This window comes from Nerophis ophidion, linkage group LG05 (genome assembly GCF_033978795.1).
Source record: "Nerophis ophidion isolate RoL-2023_Sa linkage group LG05, RoL_Noph_v1.0, whole genome shotgun sequence".
NCBI lineage: Eukaryota > Metazoa > Chordata > Actinopteri > Syngnathiformes > Syngnathidae > Nerophis > Nerophis ophidion.
Genome location: NC_084615.1, coordinates 64,767,770 through 64,791,355, shown reverse-complemented (window position 1 = coordinate 64,791,355; position 23,586 = coordinate 64,767,770). Strand labels below are relative to the sequence as shown.

Genomic DNA, 23,586 nt, shown 5'->3' with positions numbered 1-23,586 from the left:
CAGGGAATGCAAGAGATATGAGCAAACGTACCACACAGGCCCCGCTAACAAAGACTGAGAAATAATTCATTATCATTGTTTCAGTCTGTTTTTTATTACAGTAAAACACCGCATTAGTAATGACAATTGCACATAAACGTTGCTAAGGTTAGACTAAAGCCAACACTCCAGGGTTAGGAAGAAACTGCCATATTCATCAGATTATTGCATCAAATGCATGTACAAGTGCAAAAAAAGTAATAAAAGTTAAACAAGAGCACTGTGTTGTCATAAACTAAGCTAAATACCATCCATCCATCCATCCATTTTCTACCGCTTATTCCCTTTTGGGGTCGCGGGAGGCACTGGCGCCTATCTCAGCTACAATCGGGCGGAAGGCGGGGTACACCCTGGACAAGTCGCCACCTCATCGCAGGGCCAACACAGATAGACAGACAACATTCACACTCACATTCACACACTAGGGCCAATTTAGTGTTGCCAATCAACCTATCCCCAGGTGCATGTCTTTGGAAGTGGGAGGAAGCCGGAGTACCCGGAGGGAACCCACGCATTCACGGGGAGGACATGCAAACTCCACACAGAAAGATCCCGAGCCTGGATTTGAACCCTGGACTGCAGGACCTTCGTATTGTGAGGCAGACGCACTAACCCTTCTGCCACCGTGAAGCCCAAAAAGCTAAATACACCATTACTAAATAACATGGCTACACACAATGCCATTTATTTGGTGGGGAGAAGCAGCAAAGAATGCTGTCTGTTTTCAGGGTGGTAAATGGCTCTATTACTATTTTTAAATTGACATGACTGCAAGACTAAACTTCAATGTCGCAGATTAAACGTGGGTTTGATGTTCAGGGATGTGAGCAATTCTCTCTGTAAACAAATGCAATCCATTGGATTACAACGCACTGAAGGAACAAACTCTCCTACACTCTGAAATGATGGGAAACTAACAGGGATTTATAATTGTATTTAGTAGGGTTGCACAATTTTAAGAACTATTCTAAAAGCAACCAAAAATTGCGATTGCGTTTTGGTTTGCAATTTTTAGATTTGATTCATTCAATTACATAAAATGGCTAGAATGAGTGTAAGAAAATGATATTACTTTCAGATTGTCAATCAACATATTTTTATCTTAAGTTGCCATACATTAGAATAATATGCAACAATCTACTTTTAGAAATATTTGAGTTTACGCATACAACACCCATGTTTGCTTACACCGTCCTCGGCCACTAGTCGTAGCCTCATTGAGGTCCACACATTTTGATCTGAGTTGACAGGCCTCCAGCTGCTTTTACCCGGGAAGTTCCTTTAGCCATTTTACACGGTTCAGTGTTTCCCACAGGTCAGGCATCTATTTGTGGTGGTGTGGTCGGGCGGCGGGGGGTGGTGGGGGGGTTGGGGGAATGGATGGGGATGGGGATGGGGAGGGGGGAGGCGGCGGCAAAGGCGGCGATGCCCGAGAAGAACGCGGAGTTGAAATGTAATTACAACACTTTATGTACATATTTATATAATATTTACATATTTATATAATATGTAACTACAAGCTCCATTCACAGACAGAGTCCCATTGCTTTTATGAGCGGTCGAGCGAGTCAAAAGCCGGAGGAAAAAAAAAGTTGTATTTTTAAAAAATTGTTTTTAATTTGTGGCAGGCCGCCACAAATAAATGAATGTGTGGGAAACCCTGCGGTTTCCACACAACTTTTTTCAGATACTGTACACCAATACAAAAAAAATGATGTTTGTTATTAGCATTCCAGCTGCAGCACACATAGCACTGTTTCCTGTAACTTATTCTGATTGGTCACCAGGCAAAAGATACAAGGCTTGATAATCCTGATTCCAATTGGAAGATGGAAGAGAGAACAAAGTTAAAAACCTCCCCCTCTTGCGATTAACAATTGCAGTAATTAAAACTTTGGTGTCAATTTGATGTCGATTAATTGTGCAGTCCTATATTTAAGTTATTAATAACTTGTTATGTTTGTATATTTAAAGTGATTCTGTTGAATTTGTCTGCAATTCTTTGTAAAAAAAAATGGAATGAACAGACAAAGTTATGTAGGAGGGCTTAATAATATTTTAAGGATGCTTCATTAACCCCTAAAATTGGCCTAAGGATGCCACCACTGTCTGGGAGCTAAAGACCTACCTCATGTTCACTGCTTCTCTGCTCACACACTTCACGAACGCTTTACATTTTGTGAAAAAAGCACAGTAAATGCAAGATTCTTCAATATTCACTCATTTTTATAAAACCAGATAGTGTTCTTATTGCTGTATGTAAAATATGGTGCTGCTGATGTTGTAGAAGCTCTGTGGTCTTCTTTTATGTCTTGCTTTTTATTTTTTAATGTTTCCCGCTTGTTTTCCCTTGTTCTTTTAACTTACTGATTTGAACCCCCTTTGGGACTGCACAACAATCACCCCTCTGTGGGATATATAAAAGTCTAACCTATCCTATCCTATCTCTACACAGCTCTGAGAGGTGGGTGGGAACATTTCGCCTATGAGGAAAGAATGCAGATTTACCCTGCCACAATTTACTACTTCTAGAGTACAGTGGTACCTTGATCTTCTCTATAAATCTACATCGGGGGTCGGCAACCCAAAATGTTGAAAAAGCCATATTGAACCAAAAATACAAAAACAAGTCCGTCTGGAGCCGCAAAAAATTGAAAGCCATATTATATACAGACCCCAAAAGGGACAAGCAGTAGAAAATGGATGGGATGGATTCCATATAGATAGTGTCATGAGATATAAATTGAATTAAGAGGACTTAAAGGAAACTAAATGAGCTTAAATATATCAACAAATGAGTCATAATGATGCAATATGTACATACAGCTAGCCGAAACAGCATGTTAGCATCGATTAGCTTACAGTCATGCAGTGACCAAATATGTCTGATTAGCATGAATTGATTAACGTGGACCCTGACTTAAACAAGTTGAAAATCTTGTTCGGCTGTTACCATTTAGTGGTCGGTTGTACGGAATATGTACTGAACTGTGCAATCTACTAATAAAAGTTTCAATCAATCAATTCAATCAATCAAAAATCACTCCACACAAGTCAATAACATCAACAAAACTCACCTTTGTGCATTCACGCAAAACGTCAAAAGTTTGGTGGACAAAATGAGACAGAAAAATAAGTGGCATGATAACACACATCGTAGAAAGTCGGGGAAAGTTATACATGTAAACAAACTACGGTGGGTTCAAGGACCGCCAAAATTAGTAGGACAAAACGGCGCTCGCCAAATACTCTAATCGGTGAAGCATGTTTAATGTAAACAGTGTGCTTTATAACAATTAGGGAGGTTTGTGTCATGTTTGTCCTCCGACAGAAATCATATTAATACAAAAAAATATATATTTTCCCCCCTCATCTTTTTCAATTTTTCATACATTTTTGTTAAAGCTCCAGAGAGCCACTAGGGCGGCGCTAAAGAGCAGCATGCGGCTCTAGAACCGCGGGTTGCCGACCCCCGATCTGAAAAAAAATACGGTGAGTTCATGACCACCAAAATTAATAGGACAAAACGGCGCTCGCCAGATACTCGAATCAGTGAAGCATGTTTAATGTAAACAGTGTGCTTTATAACAATTAGGGAGGTTTGTGTCATGTGTGTCCTCCTACTAGAGATGCGCGGTTTGCTGTGTCATCCGCGGAGACATATAATGTACTACAATCAACCATAGTAGTTTAATTGAGTAATGTAATAAGTGGACTTCTACGGTGTCTCCTGTGAGATGCTTCTCCATCGATCAGCCGCTTTTCCATAGTGTTATCAATAAATGACCACCATTTAGAAAATATTGTTATGTCATTGGCTAGTGTTTAATAGCTTCTGCTTGAATATAGTGCAGGTTGCACTGCGACACGATCATGCTGTTAGATGTTTTATTTTTTTTGTGTAATCAATTTCATCCGCTTCTTCTTCTCAGCACTTTCTTTCACACTCACTTTCTTCGGACTAAAATAAAAAAGTATTCTAGCTATTAGCTAATGCTGGTGAGTGACATACCGGGTGTTGAGTGAAGCTCACAGGGTTCATTGTGGCATTCGCTACGCCAACTAGCACTGGGGAGGTGTCTGAAGCTGGTCCGTAACTCATATTTTTAGAAGCAGGCAAAACATTTCTTAAAACAAAAAATAGCAAGAGACTGCACAGATCTCCAAAAAAGTTGTAAGGTGGGTTCTTATAAGCCGAGGTACCAGTGTATGAAACAATGTTTTAAATTTTATTAAAAGGGGAACATTATCACCAGACCTATGTAATCGTCAAAATATACCTTGATGTTGCAGAAAAAAGACCATATATTTTTTTCACAGATTTCCGAACTCTAAATGGGTGAATTTTGGCGAATTAAACGCCTTTCTATTTATCTTTCTCAGAGCGATGATGTCAGAACGTGACGTCACCTAGGTAATAAAGCCGCCATTTTCTCAAACACATTACAAACACCGCGTCTCAGCTCTGTTATTTTCCGTTTTTTCGACTATTTTCTGGAACTTTGGAGACATAATGCCTCGTCGGTGTGTTGTCGGCGGGTGTAACAACACTAATGGAGGGATTCAAGTTGCACCACTGGCCCAAAGATGCGAAAGTTGCTAGAAATTGGACGAAATTTGTTCAAAATACGAGGGTGTGGGAAAAGCCGACAAAATGGTCAGTCGTTTGTTCCACACACTTTATCGACGAAAGCTATGCTACTACAGAGATGGCAAGATTGTGTGGATATCCTTCGACACTCAAAGCAGATGCATTTCCAACGATAAAGTCAAAGAAATTTGCCGCCAGACCCCCCATTGAATGTGCTGGAGTGTCTGCACATTTTACCGGCGGTGCTAAGGCAGACATGGCACAGAGATGTATTGTATGGATAACCTGCAGATGCATTTCCAACGATAAAGTCAACTAAAACACAAAGGTGAGTTTTGTTAATGTTGTTGACTTATGTGCTAATCAGACATATTTGGTCGCGGCATGACTGCCAGCTAATCGATGCTAAGATGCTCTTTAGGCTAGCTGTATGTACATTTGAAACTATATTTACATCCAGCGTTTCCCTCCACCCACATTTAATGCCAAACAAACACTTACCAATCGATGGATTTGAGTTGATCCAGTGTCACAAGATGCGAAACTTCCGATCGTTGGTCTGCACATTTTAGCGGCGATGCTAAGGCAAACATGGCCGAATAGCGTCAATATCTATTCGCTCAATAGCTTCAGTTTCTTCTTCAATTTCGTTTTCGCTATCTGCCTCCATACTCCAACCATCCGTTTAGATACATGCGTAATCTGTTGAATCGCTTAAACCGCTGAAATCCGATTCTGAATCCGAGCTAATGTCGCTATATCTTGCTGTGCTATCCTTATTGGCATCACAGGATGACGTCACAGGAAAATGGACGATGGCTTCACAGGTAGCGAAAATCAGGCATTTTAAAGCTTTTTTTAGAGATATTCCGGGATAGGTAAAATTTTGAAAAAAAAATTCAAAAAATAAAATAAGCCACTGGGAACTGATTGTTATTGGTTTCAACCCTTCTGAAATTGTGATAGTGTTCGCCTTTAATAATGAAAATTAATTACATTTGTATATTTCGCTTCACAGAGAAATGAGAACCCATCCTTCATTCACTCCACATCCACACATGGATGGTAGTAAGCCACATTTGTAGCCATAGCTGCCCTGGGGTAGACTGGCAAAACCGTGGTTTCTAATTTGCGCCTAAAGCCTCATTGAGTGCAAGGTGGGTAGTGTTAACCCAAGGACGCAACAACCGTGACTAGGATGCTGGAAGCTGGAATCAAACCTGAAACCCTCAAGTTACTGGCACGGCCTCTCTACCATCTGAGCCGCGCCGTCTGAAGAACACTTACAGATCATGTACTTATTTTTGTCTTTAATGAACTTTAGTCATGGTTTTACAGGCGATAAAGAGCGTGCAAATATAGCATTTGTTTTTGATCATTACAAATCCGTCAAAATGAGTGAAAGGAAATTATCTCATGCTGCCAATTAAGAACTTGCATATTTGAAATATTTCCTCTCCAACAACCTCAACACTAAACCTCAGCACTAAACACCAGCCAAAAAATCCAGCATTAGTTTGGACACTTCGTTTTAGACAGCTGTTTTGAGGCCGAGAACAGTGTTAAAAGGATGATAGATTAGTGGTTTCGAGTTTGGTTTGTTAATGTGGATATTTTATCATGATGGTAAAAACTTTTCCTCACACCTGTTACACTCATTTTTGTTTTGGTTTTTAGATGGAACTCCAGCCATCGAGACTCTTCGTAGGGGCCTGACTGAGCTCTGTGATGTTTGTCAACATGTTCTCAACACTTTTGAGGTAAGTATTCACCTGTATTTTTACAAAGTAGCAGCTATCTGTGGACAAGTGGGGTCCAGTTTTCCTCTTAAACAAATATGCAATTATATAAATGTAAGTGCAAACCTCACATTTCTGCAACCATTTATGTTTTCTAAAGGGGACAAAACTTTACAAATATCACTGAGACGTTATAAATCAAATCAAATAAAATTAACTTTATTTATAAAGCACATTTAAAATTTACCACTGGTGTAGCCAAAGTGCTGTACAATGGACAGGTTATAAGATAATACGAGAACTGAGCAAACAACACAACACAAACAGAACATGATAAAAAATAAATAAGTAAAACATAAAAACAGGTTCACAGCAGGTGTATAATGGGGCGCCATTGCAGGATGGATATCACTCAGTGTTAAAAGCCAAGGAATAGTATGTTTTTAAGAAAGATTTAAAAACAGGAAGAGAGGAGGCTTGTCTAACACTCAGAGGTAAGTCGTTCCAGAGCTTGGGAGCAGCAGCGGCGAAAGCTCTGTCACCTCTAAGCTTCAGCCTTGTGTCAGGGACCGTCAGTAGCAGCTGATCGGCTGATTTTAGGGATCGGGTGGGGCAGTAAGGCTGAAGGAGGTCGGAGAGATATGTAGGCGCGAGGTTGTTTAGACATTTAAAAACAAATAGGAGTTTAAAATTGATTCGATAACGCGCAGGGAGCCAATTATAGTCTACATAGCTGCCAACACATGTGAGTACACTTTTAGTTCCCAGTCTTCATTTACATGTTCATCATATTCATATTGGTGTATCATCACTTTGGAGCAATGTTCACTGACTCTAGTATTTGTCTTTTGAGCGGGTGAAGTGTGCGGGTGTGCTCGTGGTGTGTGGCCACAGTGTCGAGAGCAGCGGGATGTGAGGCTGAAGAGAGAGGCGATGCATGCTGGCGTGTTCAGGGGTTAAATCGGTGCCTGTTCGTGGGTCTGTTGGTCACTTTCTGAGCGGGGGTGTCACTGATGTCATATTAATAAAAAAATGTTTTCTTATATTTTTAGAATCGACCTGTAGGGTCCGAAAGATCGACTGTTTGATCACGATTGACGGGTTTGCCCCCCCATGAAATTACTGCGTTGCACGTGACCTCAGGTATGGACGCCATGTGTCAGCACTGAAGCACAAGGTGGACGAACAAGTATTAATAAAAATGTATAATTTGAAAGCAGAGTAAAAATGTTGCATTCATGCACTGCTGTTCTCGCCTGTAGAAATAGTTCCAACACAAACTAAGGCAAAAATAATTAAAATCGTGAAAAAATGTAAATAGACGGAATATACATTTGAACTGGAAACTGGAAAACTTATATAAAAATATACAACTTATGGTGGCAAGAAACACATCAATAATGAATAAAACTAAATATTTATTGGACCAAAAAGCACTTCATATTCTTTACTGCTCACTATTGTTACCATATTGAGGGTTTGTGCAGTAATATGGGGAAATAAATACAAAAGTAGGCTTCAGTCACTAACCGTTTTACAAATAAGATCAGTTAGAGAAATACATAACGTTGGATATAGAGAACACTCAAACCCTTTATTTATTGAATCGAAAATATTAAAATTCCATGATATAGTGATTTTGCAAATAGCTAAAATTATGCACAAAGTAAACTATAACCTGCTACCAAATAACATACAACAATTCTTCTCTACAAAAATAGAGAAATCTAACTTTAGAGAACATTTTAATTTAAAACATTTGTTTGCATGTACAACATTTAAAACCTTCAGTATATCTGTATGTGGAATTGAATTACTGTGATGAGGTGGCGACTTGTCCAGGGTGTACACCGCCTTCTGCCCGATTGTAGCTGAGATAGGCACCAGCGCCCCCCGCGATCCCAAAGGGAATAAGCAGTTGAAAATGGATGGATGGAATTGAATCATGGAATGAATTAAGTAAATAATTAAAACTGTACTAATGTGATCCAATTGGAATTGTATGCATGTTCGAAACAAATTTAAACTGCGATTGGATGTCAAAGTTTACCAACAAATTAAAATCACAAAATGTAATTGGGGTATACTGTAGTTGGCGGATTTTGGATGGTTATTTATTGGGTTTTACTGGCGGCATAAAGGACCTCCCATTGGCTCCACTGTAAGCGGACTTGTATTTGTTTATTTATGAGTTAGAATGCATTATAGAAAAAATCCATCTGTCGTCATGTATTTGATTTGAAATGATTGTGATCGATAGGCAAAATTCCAAAAAAGTGCAGTTCCCCAGGACAAAGACTAAGGAGTTGAGTGGTTGCTTGCAACCCAGCAATTCTTTCATACTGGCCACTTGATGTTCAACATTCACCGCGAGGCATATAACGTTTGATTTAACAAATATAATTGTTGCTTTTCAAAAAATAAAAACAAAAAAAATAATATATATATATATATATATATATATATATATATATATATATATCTCCTGCTAAGGTATTTAAGGTCATACAATTATTTGTAGTTGCATTTAACAACACGTCTTTAGCATAATGCTAAAAGAGGGCATCCATCCATCCATTTTCTACCGCTTATTCCCTTTTGGGGTTGCGGGGGGCGCTGGCGCCTATCTCAGCTACAATCGGGCGGAAGGCGGGGTACGCCCTGGACAAGTCGCCACCTCATCGCAGCAAAAGAGGGAAATTGAAGTTAATTATTTTAACTCCACAAGGCTTTCTTCATAATTACTGTCATTATTGATACTATTATGTATTGTTTCTTCATTCACAAGACAAGTTATTATACTTCTTTACAACGGTTTCAAACAAAACAAATGAGCACCGTATCTTTTTTTCTTTCTTTTGTTCTATATTTTCAGAATAATTTTTTTCTGGCAAGGCGGGACTTGGTTAAAAAAAAGTAATCCTTCCGTAAGAACTGGTCACAACTGGTCTAGGAAGACCTAGATTCTGAGTGTGCAGCTCATAAAAACGGCCCTCAATGTGGCCCTCAATAAAAATGATTTGACACTCTTGACCTTCTGTACTTTAAAAGAAGCTGCTAAAATACTGTAACTTGACTGCCCACTGATTTGTATCTCACATACCCTATATGTATTTTACTTGTGTTTTAAATTGCCTTTCATTATGTATTTTCAATCCTGTGTAATTTTTATTGTGGATGTTAGATGCGCCATAAAAAGACTAAAGATAGAAATTAGCATGGTGCTAAATCTGGTGCAGCCATCTTCCTAATGTAACTACACATTTTCCTATAAATAAACAAATACAAACAAACCTACAAGATCGGAGAAGATTGGTTTGTAACGCTCATGCAGCCATTTTCCAAGATCGGGTCGACTAGCAACAGACCTTGCCAGGGTTGACCAAAAAAGCTGAGTCCTCAAGCTTGGCATCCTGCCCAGACGTTTGCTGGAAAAATAAACAAATGAATGCTTTCAGCATTGCTGCATCGATTTGGTCCGCCTTTGTCTCAGAGGGCAGCCTCATGTAAACCCAGTTAGCATAAAGTTTGCTGAAGACAAGCAGTACAATTGAATGAAGTAAACAACACCCAGATATACTTGAAAGGATGTTTACTTCTCACATTTGAACCAATGCAGGACAAATTCTGGGTACATGGGAAAAGCTGTGTGCTCACCAAATGCTTGAAACTGTGCTAGTCTGCAAAAGGAAATGACGTCACATTAAACAAAATTATCGAAATATGGTAGTTTGATTTCACAATAATCTGTAGTGGTTCGATTAAAATTAAGTCTGGGAACTGATGGTCAAATGGTCTTTTATTGAACATCCGTGTACTCAATGACCAACATAAGAGCAAATGAGCAAGCATTCTGAAAAAAATGGCACATTAGGATACATATTTTAACCTTACTCACCTTTTTACCTTGTTCCCTTTCAACTTGAATTAGAATCCTTTTAACTCTTCGTTAGATACTTCAACTTTTAACTACTCAAACTATCTTTACTTTGGCACTTTCTTTACTGTTGCTGTGGAATAATTGTTTCCATATTAATAATCCATGACTTCCTTTTGTAATTAAATGTATATCAGGTTTTTCCACCTTCAAAATACAAAAAAAAAGATACAGCAATAAATTCACAAAACAATGTTTCAGCGTGTGAATCTTCAGGTGTGTAACGATCCGATCCGACTCTTTCTCGGAGTGACGACTGGATTCAGAACCGATTCTTCTTTCAAGATGATTCTCGAGTCAAAACGATTCCTGAAATTAACCTTTTTCAAAACATGTTACAGGTTAGAAAAGCTTCTTCTGGTTGCATGGAGATGGCTTAAAAATTTATTTAGAAATATTTATTCTTACAAAAAATAGTGTGTGTATGTATGTATGTATGTATTTATGTGTGTATATATATATATATATATATATGTATATATATATATATATATATATATATATATATATATACACATATATATATATACACATATATATGGATATATATAGATAGATGGATAGATATAAAATGTTAAGGGAATAAGCGGTACAAGATGGATGGATGTTTTTGAAACATACAAGACAACTTGTCCTTTATAGTAAGTAAGCAAACAGACTCCTAATTTAACTGCTGACATATGCAGTAACAGTGTCATTTTCCATTCTATTGTTTTGTCAACATTAAGGACAAGTGGTAGAAAATGAATTATTAATCTATTTGTTCATTCACTGTTAATATCTGCTTAATTTCTATTTTAACATGTTCTATCTATACTTTTGTTAAAATGTAATAATCGTTCTGCCCAAATGCAGCTGAGATAGGCTCCAGCGACCCCAAAAGGGACAAGCGTTAGAAAATGAATGGATGGACTAATTCTTCTTTTGTTTGATACTTTCCATTAGTTTTGGATGATACCACAAATGTGGGTATCAATCCGATACCTAATAGTTACAGGATCATACATTGGTCATATTCAAAGTGCTCATGTGTCCAGGGACATATTTCCTGAGTTTATAAACATAATATATCTTTTTTTTAAAAGACAGAATATATTGTGATGCCAAAAAATATCGACGTCATCATAGTAGTATCGACTAAATACGCTACTGTACTTGGTATCATTACAGTGGATGTTAAGTGTAGATCCACCAAAGGTGTTTGTTTACATTTTGACACAGGTGAGCTACAGTGTGGAGTGAAGCATGTTTAGCTATTCCTCGCCCTGCAGGGATGATACTTGTAAAAAATGTACTTTAGTTGTCGCCATGGAGTCAAGGATTAATGATTTAGAAGTAGCTACAACACTGCCAACTGGAGCTGGACTTTAGCCGCTAGCTAGCTAGCTAGCCATGTCTTAAAGAATCTCTTCCAGTGGGTGTTTCTGTGTTATCTTTATTGTTAGTTTTTAAGCCCAAATGCGTACAATCTCCCTTTTCTGTGTACACACTGTGTCTGCTTGTAAGTACTCCGTGATAGTGCACTGCCGAACATGCTCGTCTCCTCGTAAACCAGCAATGACACGACATGACGACGACGGGGGGCGGGGAGGCCCGGTACTTTTCAGAGGCGGTGTAGTACCGATTATGATTCATTAGTATCGTGGTACTATACCGTACAACCCAACTTAGGACACAAGTTTGATGTTTAATGGTGGTGTGCTCACTTGTGTTGCCAGCTATTTAGACAAAATTGGTTGTTTGCTGTGTTGTTTTCAAGGGACAGTAAATCTATAATGATATACAAGCTATACACTGCCTGTTGTAAGTTTTATCTTGTGTAAGTTCTATAGCATTGTCCTTTAAAAAAAATGGTTTCCTAAATGTGGATACACTGTGAAATGATTTACTTGGACCCCGACTTAAACAAGTTAAAAAACGTATTCGGGTATTACTATTTAGTGGTCAATTGTACGGAATACAGTGGGGCAAAAAAGTACTTAGTCAGCCACCGATTGTGCAAGTTCTCCCACTTAAAATGATGACAGAGGTCTGTAATTTTCATCATAGGTACACTTCAACTGTGAGGGACAGAATGTGAAAAAAAAATTACAGGTATTCACACTGTAGGAATTTTAAAGAATGTATGTGTAAATTATGGCGGAAAATAAGTATTTGGTCAATCATTCAAAGCTCTCACTGATGGAAGGAGGTTTTGACTCAAAATCTCACGATACATGGCCCCATTCATTCTTTCCTTAACACGGATCAATCGTCCTGTCCGCTTAGCAGAAAAACAGCCCCAAAGCATGATGTTTCCACCCCCATGCTTCACATTAGGTGTGGTGTACTTGGGATGCAACTCAGTATTCTTCTTCCTCCAAACATGAGGAGCTGAGTTTATACCAAAAAGTTCTATTTTGGTTTCATCTGACCACAAGCCATTCTCCCAATCCTCTTCTGTATCATCCATGTATCCATTTTGGTATAAACTCAACTCGTCGTGTTTGGAGGAAGAAGAATACTGAGTTGCATCCCAAGAACACCATACCTACTGTGAAGCATGGGGGTGGAAACATCATGCCTTGGGGCTGTTTTTCTGCTAAGGGGACAGGACGATTGATCCGTATTAAGGAAATAATTAATGGCGCCATGTATTGTGAGATTTTGAGCCAAAACCTACTTCCATCAGTGAGAGCTTTGAATGATTGACCAAATACTTATTTTCCACCATAATTTACAAATACATTATTTAAAATTCCTACAATGTGAATTCCTGGATTTTTTTTTCACATTCTGTCTCTCACAGTTGAAGTGTACCTATGATGAAAATTATAGACCTCTGTCATCATTTTAAGTAGGAGTACTTGCTCAATCTGTGGCTGACTAAATACTTGTTTGCCTCACTGTATGTACTGTACTGTGCAATCTACTAATAAAAGTTTCAATCAATCAATCAAACTCCTACACAATTTTTCCAGACATGCAATGAGAGTTATATCAAGTGAGGCATAGATGTTAATTTTATATATATATATATATATATATATATATATATATATATATATATATATATGTATATATATATATATATAGGTGTGGGAAAAATCACAAGACTACTTCATCTCTACAGAACTGTTTCATGAGGGGTTCCCTCAATCATCAGGGAACCCCTCATGAACCCCTCATGAAACAGTTCTGTAGAGATGAAGTAGTCTTGTGATTTTTCCCACACCTACATATTGCGCTCTACCACGGTATCGAGCACTATTCTCTGGATAATCCAATCAATACATATATATATATATATATATTTATATATATATATATATATATATTATTTTTTATTTTTTTACTTAAATCTATATGCTGTAATAATTTTTAATACAGGTTTGCAAATTAATATAACAAGAACAAGAAGGCAGCAATTCGCTTCCGTAAAAACTATATAATACATTGATAATGATATTACGATATGATAAATGAGATGAAAAAGTATTTGATCAAGTATTTTCTAAATACTTTTTGGGACAAATTTGCTTTCATAAAATAAACACAATATTGGGAGTGTTTCTTACCTTTTTGTGTTCGTGTCTGAAGCAGCACTATCTACCAACCATTAAATCATATTATACCTTAACATATATCACAGTCATTTGTTCTCAAAATATCACTTAAAGAAGTATTTGATCTTAGATATATAATCCTCCATATTGGCAGACACCTTCATTTAATTTCATTCAAAGCAACATTTTTGCATCAGACAAAACACATGTCAGTTTCGTTAGAAACATCACGTGCCGGCTGACCACATGTCCCTGCATTAGTCCCTTAAGAAAGTATGCTTTAATTTGCTCTGCTCGACAGCTGGTCACGTCAGGCTTTTGGAACATCATGTTTTAAGATAGATCCATAATGTGAGAATATGTGCATAAGAGTTTGAGTGGCTTGGCTTAGATATCACATCACATACTTTATTTATTGAAATAACTACTTTATTGTGTCTCCAGTTGTCAAGAGTAATTTCATGATGCTGGAATGGTCACAGCATTGCGTGAAAGTACTGTACTTCATTACTATCATTCCATGTTTACAAATAGTTTTCTTATACAGAAAAGATTAACAGTCTGCTTCATCAAGTTGTTAATAAAACATATTGATGTTTTTTTAGTTACCTAATGAAACAGTACGTGTCATACAATGTGTATGTTGTTTTTACACCTCTGCAACTGTACAATTTGGCCATCACAGCTCAAACCCAAACATCTTAAAGTGAGGCAGGGAGAAAAATAAAATATGGATGCGTCTTCAGACTGAAGACAGTTGTGCCGGATATAAAGCAGTCTTAGGAACTCACAGAAATGGTGTCAGTGTTGCACCGGGTTCAAAGACTGAAGTAAACGCATATAAGAACACAACACCATAAATCAGTGGGAATAATAAGGGAGAAGCATACGTTCAGTATATTTTGTGGCGGCCCACTACAAATAAATTTAGACAGCCACAAATCGATAAAGCGCTGCCTGTACGTCCTCGCTCATTAACACATATATATTTATATTATTCATGCACGATTCACCATAATTAGCATAATGTGCATGTTAGTTTCATTTGACCCTCTAAATTGTCCATAAGTATGAATGTGAGTGTGAATGACAGTTTGTATATATATATTTGTGATTGGCCCTGCTAATTTTCATTAACCTCTCAATTGTAGTTTGTCCATTGTACGTTAGCATTAAGCTTGCGGCATTAGAGCCAAACTTCATCCTTTTTAGTTGCATTGCTTTTTTCCGTTTATTCCAAACTGTATTATTATTTTAACAGGATTCCTACATGTATGTGCCCTTAATGTATATATGGATGTACTGTCCTTTGTGTGCTTAGTCTTACAGTGACTTCATTTTGGAGAATATCAATAAACCACCAAGTTATTTCTTTCATCTCAAATTCAAATGAGTGTTTATATGTGCAGCCTGTATTACCTTAGACAATAGGCAACAAACAAATCCTAAAAATGAATTAAAGAAGCACCAAAACAATGTAAGAAAAGAAAAAATGTACATGAATACCAATAACAGATTTAAAAAAATATATATTCCTAACATTTTCTACCGCTTGTCCCGTTCGGGGTCGCGGAGGGTGTCTCAGCTGCAATCGGGCGGAAGGCGGGATACACCCGGGACAAGTCGCCATCCCATCGCCGGGCCAACACAGATAGACATTCACACTCTAGGGCCAATTTAGTGTTGCCAATCAACCTATCTCAAGGTGCATGATTTTGGAGGAGGGAGGAAGCCGGAGTACCCGGAGGGAACCCACGAAGTCAGGGGGAGAACATGCAAACTCCACACAGAAAGACCCCGAGCGAAGGATCAAACCCAAGACCTTCGTATTGTGAGGCAGACGCACTAACCCCTCTTACATTGTGCATTTAAAAGAAAAAATATATATGCGTCACAGCCAATTATGCAGATTATATGATGGCGTCATATAGGCAACGCCTCTACAGCCACAAGTATATTGACAATTTGTGCGAAAAAATGACAGTCTTTTAAAATTCAGTTTATAAAAAAATGAAGAAAATTTTTGAGCAGAAATATTTGTTCCCTCAAAACTCAAGATTCACATTTGATGATTTCAAGGGAAACTGCACTTTTTTTTAAATTTTGCTTAACGTTTACAATTATTATGAAAGAATTGATGACGGATGGATTTTTAAAAATGCATTTTAACTTGTAAATAAACGTAAATGAAAATCCGCTACAGCAGAGCCAATGGGAGGTCTTCTATTCCACCCATTAAAAATCCAATAAATAACCATTTAAAAACCACAAACAATACTTTACATTTCATGATTTGGATATTAACCAAGTATTATTACTATTTTTATGACATTTATTTAAATTTAATTATAAGTTAGAATGCATTAAAAAAAAACATCTGTCATTTCCTTCATATTGATTGTAAACAATTCCAAAAAAGTGCAGTTCTCCTTTAAGTGTACCTTACACAGATACTTTTTAAGTGTTGAATACTATTAACATAGACTGGACAATGTGTTGGATTATTAAACATTACGTGCTAACAAAATGGACACAAACACTTTTACAGACACTTTCACACACACACGCACATGCACACAGAAACACTTTCACATATACTATCTGTATCTTTATTATAAATAACTATGGAAAAATAATTTAAACCTAGTCTTGTCGCGAGAGCGATCTGCTAAGTATTTGAACCTAAACTTGTCATTCAATATACACTTTTCTTTGTCCATTTCTACTTGCTACTCATGGCTCGACATCAGCTAGAATGCAGCTGCTTTTCTCCCCAATACTATATGGACTGATATTCACACAGGACGTGCGCATGTTAAACGCTCGTCAATTTTTTTGTTGTTGTAAAACATTTGTGTTAAATCGTAATTATTGCCTTAAAGCATTGACAGCCCTAGTTTTAACAGTTATTTTAATGCATCTATCTGCATCTAATGCATCTATCCCATACCCCTAAGCATTAGGGGTATGGGAAAAAATCGGTTCGAATACGAATCGAATCGTTTACGTTGTGCGATTCAGAATCAATTGTCATTTTTTTAAAAATCTATTTTTATTTTTTTTTATTTATTTATTTTTTTTAATCAATCCAACAAACCACTACACAGCAATACCATAACAATGCAATCCAATTCCAAAACCAAACCTGACCCAGCAACACTCAGAACTGCAATAAACAGAGCAATTGAGAGGAGACACAAACACGACACAGAACAAACCAAAAGTAGTGAAACAAAAATGTATATTATCAACAACAGTATCAATATTAGTTATAATTTCAGCATAGCAGTGATTAAAAATGCCTCATTGACATTATCATTAGACATTTATAAAAAATAATAAAAAAGAACAATAGTGTCACAGTGGCTTACACTTGCATCGCATCTCATAAGCTTGACAACACACTGTGTCCAATGTTTTCACAAAGATAAAATAAGTCATATTTTTGGTTCGTTTAATAGTTAAAACAAATTTACATTATTGCAATCGGTTGATAAAACATTGTCCTTTATAATTATAAAACCTTTTTAAAAAAAAATATATACTACTCTGCTAACATGTCAGCAGCCCGGGGTAGATCCTGCTGAAATCCTATGTATTGGATGAATACAGAATAATTTTGAATCGGAAAAATATAGTTTTTGAATCGAAAATCTAATCGAATTGAAAAAATCGATATATTATCGAATCGCGACCCCAAGAATCGATATTGAATCAAATCGTGGGACACTCAAAGATTCACAGCCCTACTAAGCATGACCCCCCCATGCACCAAAAAAAGCTGGCCACTAACTGTGTGCGCTTCTTGCTTTTACTACTGGGATAGGTTACATCCTAAAAATACAACAAAACAAGTCTGGAAAGGATTTAAATATACATTAAAAAATGGAGCGCAGCATATTGTGTTTTCATAACATCACCATGTGCTGACAATATTTTTATTGAGTCAATGTCTTGGTTCGGCTCTGTTCCAAAGTTGTATCTGTTCTTCCTTGGCCGATTCCACCACACACAGTTTGAAAAAGACATCAACTTTCGCAAATCCATAAATCGCTTGACAAAGGTCATTTCCGTTCTTGAAATAGACGGAGCAGTGATCAAAGCCTTACTTACACTTCCGGATGCCTCGCATAGTGCGCTCCTGTCATCTTCCTGTAGTCACTTTCATCAAGCACTGCGCAACTGTTCTTTCATCACATTGCAAAGCCTTCTTGCCCACCCAGAATATTGACCAAAAACTGATATTCATACACCCACACACACACAGAACGGTACTTTCACATGCAGAGTTCCTCCCCAAAATGTATATTTGGTGTTGGGATGCAGGGGGATTGCTAAATCACGTCATTGTCTTAGTTGTATTATTCAACATTATAAAAAACAGCTTTTTGTTTTTTGTCACACGAATTGTGTCATATTCCAGTAGTTTGTGTTTTTAAAACTTGTTTAGTACAACATGAAATTATTGACAAATGGGTGTTTGTTTCATTTTGTGCAGTGGCAGACATCTTAAACATCCATCCATCCATCCATTTTCTACCGCTTATTCCCTTTTGGGGTCGCGGGGGCGCTGGCGCCTATCTCAGCTACAATCGGGCGGAAGGCGGGGTACACCCTGGACAAGTCGCCACCTCCTCGCAGGGCCAACACAGATAGACAGACAACATTCAGACTCACATTCACACACTAGGGCCAATTTAGTGTTGCCAATCAACCTATCCCCAGAAGGCGGGTGGGCCTTCTGGAAGCGACACCCTCCTTGACACTCTGTCATATTTTCGGCTTTTTTCCCCCTGACTTCCATCTCCTATTACACTTATGCCAACCATTCTGACTTTTCCATGCACAGGTAAAACATTCATCTCGATTCATATACATTATAATTCATGATAGGCTCCATGTGAGTGTGCGCATGATATATCAGTGTATTTTCCTGAGAGTCATTTTGTGAAAATACATAATAGCTAGGGAGGGGGACCGAATACGATACTTTAATAAGCAACGGACACATTTTGTCTGTATTACCAGACTCAGCCGGCTCAAACATTTGGTGGGTTGACAAGCACTGAAGCAGCATTTGGGGCGGAATCAGCCAAACTGTCTTTATCTAGGCAATGTTACAATTGTTCATGCCAACAAAGCAAGTATGCCTGATAGAAAACACTTGATTTACAGTCAGGCTCAACTTTTCAAAATGCACTAGCTCGATGCTAATTTACTTTGAATCTGAATAGCATTAACAATTTACATGATGAGTTCAACACATCCAAATTTGGTAATCAAAACTACAACTAAGATACTTATTACAATCAAACAGCTGGTGTGTACAAGTACAAAACTTACAATGTAAACACTTTTTAGGGTGAACAAAAGCCTTGATTCAGCGTAATCGCAAAGACAACTGCTGACTAGGAAACTCACCGTAGTCTATAAACTACTGGCATTTAACGTAGAGGAATTGCAACAAATGGGTAACACAGTTGTATAGAATAAAATGTATTTTATTGGTAAACAAATTGACAATTATTAACACATGAAGCCACACAGACGAACTAAGAAATGGGTCCCGTTAAGTACAGGTATCAAGTCCCAGGTATTAAGAATTGGTATTCTAACTATTGAAATGTGAAACGTACCCATCCCTAATTGTAGGGCAATTTTTTCAAAAATATGTAAGTCTGACAAAAGAAATAGACCAAAAACAAATTGCTTTCGGGAGGATATTGATGAACAGATATAATGTGCCATCAAGTCATGTGAGGTTATGAATCACTCTGTGGATTTAAAGGCCTACTGAAACCCACGACTACCCACCACGCAGTCTGATAGTTTATATATCAATGATGAAATATTAACATTGCAACACATGCCAATACGGCCTATTTAGGTTACTAAATTACAGTTTTAAATTTCCCGGGAGTTTCGTCTTGGAAACGTCGTGTAATGATGACGTGTACGCAAGACGTCACAGGTTTTTAGGACGTATGAGCTCTGCGCACACACACAGCTAAAAGTCGTCTGCTTTAACGGCATAATCACACAGTATTCTGGACATCTGTGTTGCTGAATCTTTTGCAATTTGTTCAATTAATATTGGAGAAGTCACAGTAGAAAGTTGGAGTTGGGAAGCTTTAGCCTTTAGCCACACAAACACATAGTGATTCCTTGTTTAAAATTCCTGGAGGTGAAACTTCACTATGGATCAGAGCGCGGTCAAGCGAACATGGATCCTACCGGATGTCAAGCAGCAGGTTTCGGTGAGAAAATTGTGGTTAAAAAGTCGCCTCTTACTGGATATCAGCTGAGCTTGTACAGCTGCTGTCGACTCCCCTGAGACACTTCGCGACAACACACCCGTGGACAAACATCTCTGACTATCAGGTACTATTTAACTCATTAAAACACTAGCAACACAATAGAAAGATAAGTGATTTCCCAGAATTATCCTAGTAAATGTCTCTAAAAACATCAGAATCCGTCCCAATGCAATCGCGTTTTTTTTTCAACTTTTTTTTTTTTCTAGTCCGTTGCTATCAATACCCTCAAACACGAATTTTTCATCCTCGCTCAAATTAATGGGGAAATTGTCGTTTTCTCGGTTTGAATAGCACTTTTTGTTGGAGGTTCCCATTATAAACAATGTGAAGATGTGAGGAGCCCCCACACTTGTGACGTCGTCTGCGACTTCCGGTAGAGGCAGGGCATTTCTCTTAGCCCCTAAAGTTGCGAACTTTATCGTGGATGTTCTCTACTAAATCCTTTCAGCAAAAATATGGCAATATCGCCAAATGATCAAGTATGACACATAGAATGGACCTGCTATCCCTGTTTGAATAAGAACATCTCATTTCAGTAGGCCTTTAAAACGACAAGCTACACAGACAGTAGTACCGTTATAAAGCAATGCCAACTCTTTCTCTGCCTGTCCTAATGGAATTGTAACAAAATATCAGAAATAAATGAAAATATACTGACTTTGGACACACACGATTCTGTTCATCTCAATTAGGTGTCAGTTTAAATTCCATGTCACTACTAAAGTGTTCTTTTTTTCCCCCCACTAAAGGCAAAAGTAAATGAATTCCAAGAGAAACAGGAGCAACCCATGGAGTGACTGAAGATCCATCATGCAAAATTTCTTTGTCATATGTTCCTTTGAATATACAATATCTTATTTATATTGTTTTATACATCAAACACCCTGAGAACCAGCGTCCTCTGCAGTGGACATGCATAACAATGCAATTTTTTGTAACTCTGACAAAAGACCAACAACAATGTCCGCTGCAGAAGATGCTGGACCTGCGGAGAATGTGTTTTACTTAAGTCGTGGCACATTTAAACTTTTGTACAGGCTGCTCTTTTGTAAGATTTTTTTTTTTTTTTGTATTCCATTTGACCCTTTCATACTTTAAGAATTGTTGGCATGTGACATTAAACTTAAGAAAACATCTGTTCATTGTCAACTCATTTTTCCTCTTCCTACCCCGCTAATATTCAGACATATTAGATGATATTTATTGTCACAAGTGCTCATGTGTCGCGCTTTTTGAGGGACCCTTGGAGCACCAAATTGTTTGCATCTGTCTTTTGAAGATGTGTTTGACATCTGAAGGAAACTTGGGACGTTAAGCGGGAGTAATTAGCAGAAGAATGTGGTGTGAGGTATTTTGTACTGTGCCGCCAGGTCGGAGAAAGAAAAAGAAAGAGGGGAGTGAAGTGTAAATAATAGGGTTACTTGGTGTTAATTATACCCGTCTGTCGGTCACATGTAAAGCCATCGGTGCGTGCATGTGTACAGTTGGACTTAGGAACAACCGTCACCACTTATTTGTTATTTTTCAATGAGGACTCGGAATTCTTCATCCTTTTTTTTTTTGTTCTTGTACTGTAACAGTTTTCTTGCGTGTTTTCTGCTCGGCTGTGCAATGTTCCCATGTGTTGAGCCGATTTGCCTTGACAGACATGACATGCACAAGCCACAATGACTGTGGACATCCTTTAGTAGTAGAGCCAAAGCTGGACTTAGCAAGTGGGTTGCATTTAGGTCCCCTCTTTAGCACCCAAACCAGTAACCGATCTACTGTTCTCCACCTCAAAAACTTTTTACATGGCGAGACTTTCATTGGTGTTGTGGGAGATCTGTATTTTTAAAAAGACTTTTGTTCGTGTACTGTAACAGTTTTCTTGCGTGTTTTCTGCTTGGCTGTGCAATGTTGCCATGTGTTGAGCCGATTTGCCTTGACAGACATGACATGCACAAGCCACAATGAGTGTGGACATCCTTTAGTAGTAGAGCCAAAGCTGGACTTAGCAAGTGGGCTACATTGAGATCCCCTCTTTAGTACCCAACCAGTAACCGATCTACTGTTCTCCACCTCAAAAACTTTTTTATCTATCCAGACTTTCATTGGTGTTGTGGGAGACCTGTATTTTTAAGAAGACTTTTGCAGCTTCTTAAAGACAAGTTTAAGAAGTACTTCAAAGTAAATTGAATAGAACTGTATGGCGCAGGTGTATTTAACATCTCTCTTCACTATTAGACCTATTTAGTGTATTCTGCAGAATCAACGTCCTCTACAGTAGACATTTGATTTCGGTCTTATTATTATTAGAGTCACAGGAGTTTTCTGCTGTTTTTAAGGACCTTCTGAATAAAAAAACTAGTCAAAGATCATCTCTATGACAGCACACACTGTGTTCTAAGAATCTGCAGCAAAAATATAGTAGTTTTCTTAAGAATAGAATAGAATGCCTCTTATTGTCACTATACACAGGTACCATGAAATTGAAAACAACTCTAGTATCAATGCGACAGTCTACAAAATATGCAAAACAGGAAGAAAATAAAAATAGTGCAAAAGGAGTAAGGTTCACAGGCTAGTCCTGAGAACGATTTATGTTCAATGTGTTGTTTGCAGGAAATACATATTATACTATATACATATATCCAGAAGCATTCAGTAGAAAGTAATAATTGCACACAGAGGTGTTACAGTATAAAATCAGTGCCTATGAGAGTTCACCGTGGTTATGGCTTTAGGGAAGACACTTCTTGAGTCTGTCTTAAACCGGATGGCCCTGTAGCACCTTCCTGAGAGCAGCAGGTCAAACGGGTCAAAGCCAGGGTGGGAGCTGTCCTTGATACTGTTGGTAGCTCTGCTGAGGCAGCCGATGATCCGCTGTGCTGCCTTTACCACTCTCTGGAGCCTCTCCGTGTCTGCAGTGATGCAGTATGTCAGCAGCCTCTCAATGGATGAGCGGTAGAAGGTCAGCAGCAGGTTGTAGTCCAGGTTGTATTTCTTGAGGACATTCAGGAAGTGCAGCCGATGCTGAGCCCTCTCAGTAACTAAACTAAATGGCTGTGATGATGAAAAAACAAATACCTAGAAAGAATCTTAAGGAAAACTACTAGTATAATTAAAGTAGTTTCGCAAATGACTACGACTGTAACTGCATCTAAAGTACACAAGCTACAGCAACACTTTTGTTGTATAAATCACATTACAGCAAACATTTATTTCTGCCAAAAAGTAGAGGACTGAAATGGGTGCCTCGAGGAACTCACGCCTCAGTTACCTAAATCACGAGTTTGAAACCCAGTGTCTAATGTTTGCTAGCAATAATAAAATATCAATGCAACGATCTGCCAATCTTTTTAAAGTAGTTCAAGTTCCTCTATACCAGTGGTTCTCAAATGGGGGTACGCGTACCCCTGGGGGTACTTGAAGGTAT

The 23,586-nt window shown here is 38.0% G+C and overlaps 1 protein-coding gene across 5 annotated transcripts in view; it reads left to right on the top strand.

The window, feature by feature from the left end:
• Positions 1-21,304, top strand: part of polr1d (RNA polymerase I and III subunit D) — a 28,308-nt gene extending 7,004 nt beyond the window's left edge. The window contains exons 4-7 of one of the 5 annotated variants that reach the window (XM_061901781.1): positions 6,308-6,390; positions 20,036-20,108; positions 20,167-20,232; positions 20,918-21,304. In XM_061901781.1, coding sequence (XP_061757765.1) covers positions 6,308-6,390; positions 20,036-20,108; positions 20,167-20,225 — 215 coding nt within the window. In that variant the 3' untranslated portion in view covers positions 20,226-20,232; positions 20,918-21,304. Of the gene's footprint in view, positions 1-6,307; positions 6,391-7,222; positions 7,301-7,421; positions 7,513-20,035; positions 20,109-20,166; positions 20,233-20,917 lie in introns of those variants that run through there. The other 4 variants (XR_009806929.1, XM_061901782.1, XM_061901784.1 and 1 more) reach the window with 4 other exon arrangements.
• Positions 21,305-23,586: the final 2,282 nt, after the last annotated feature.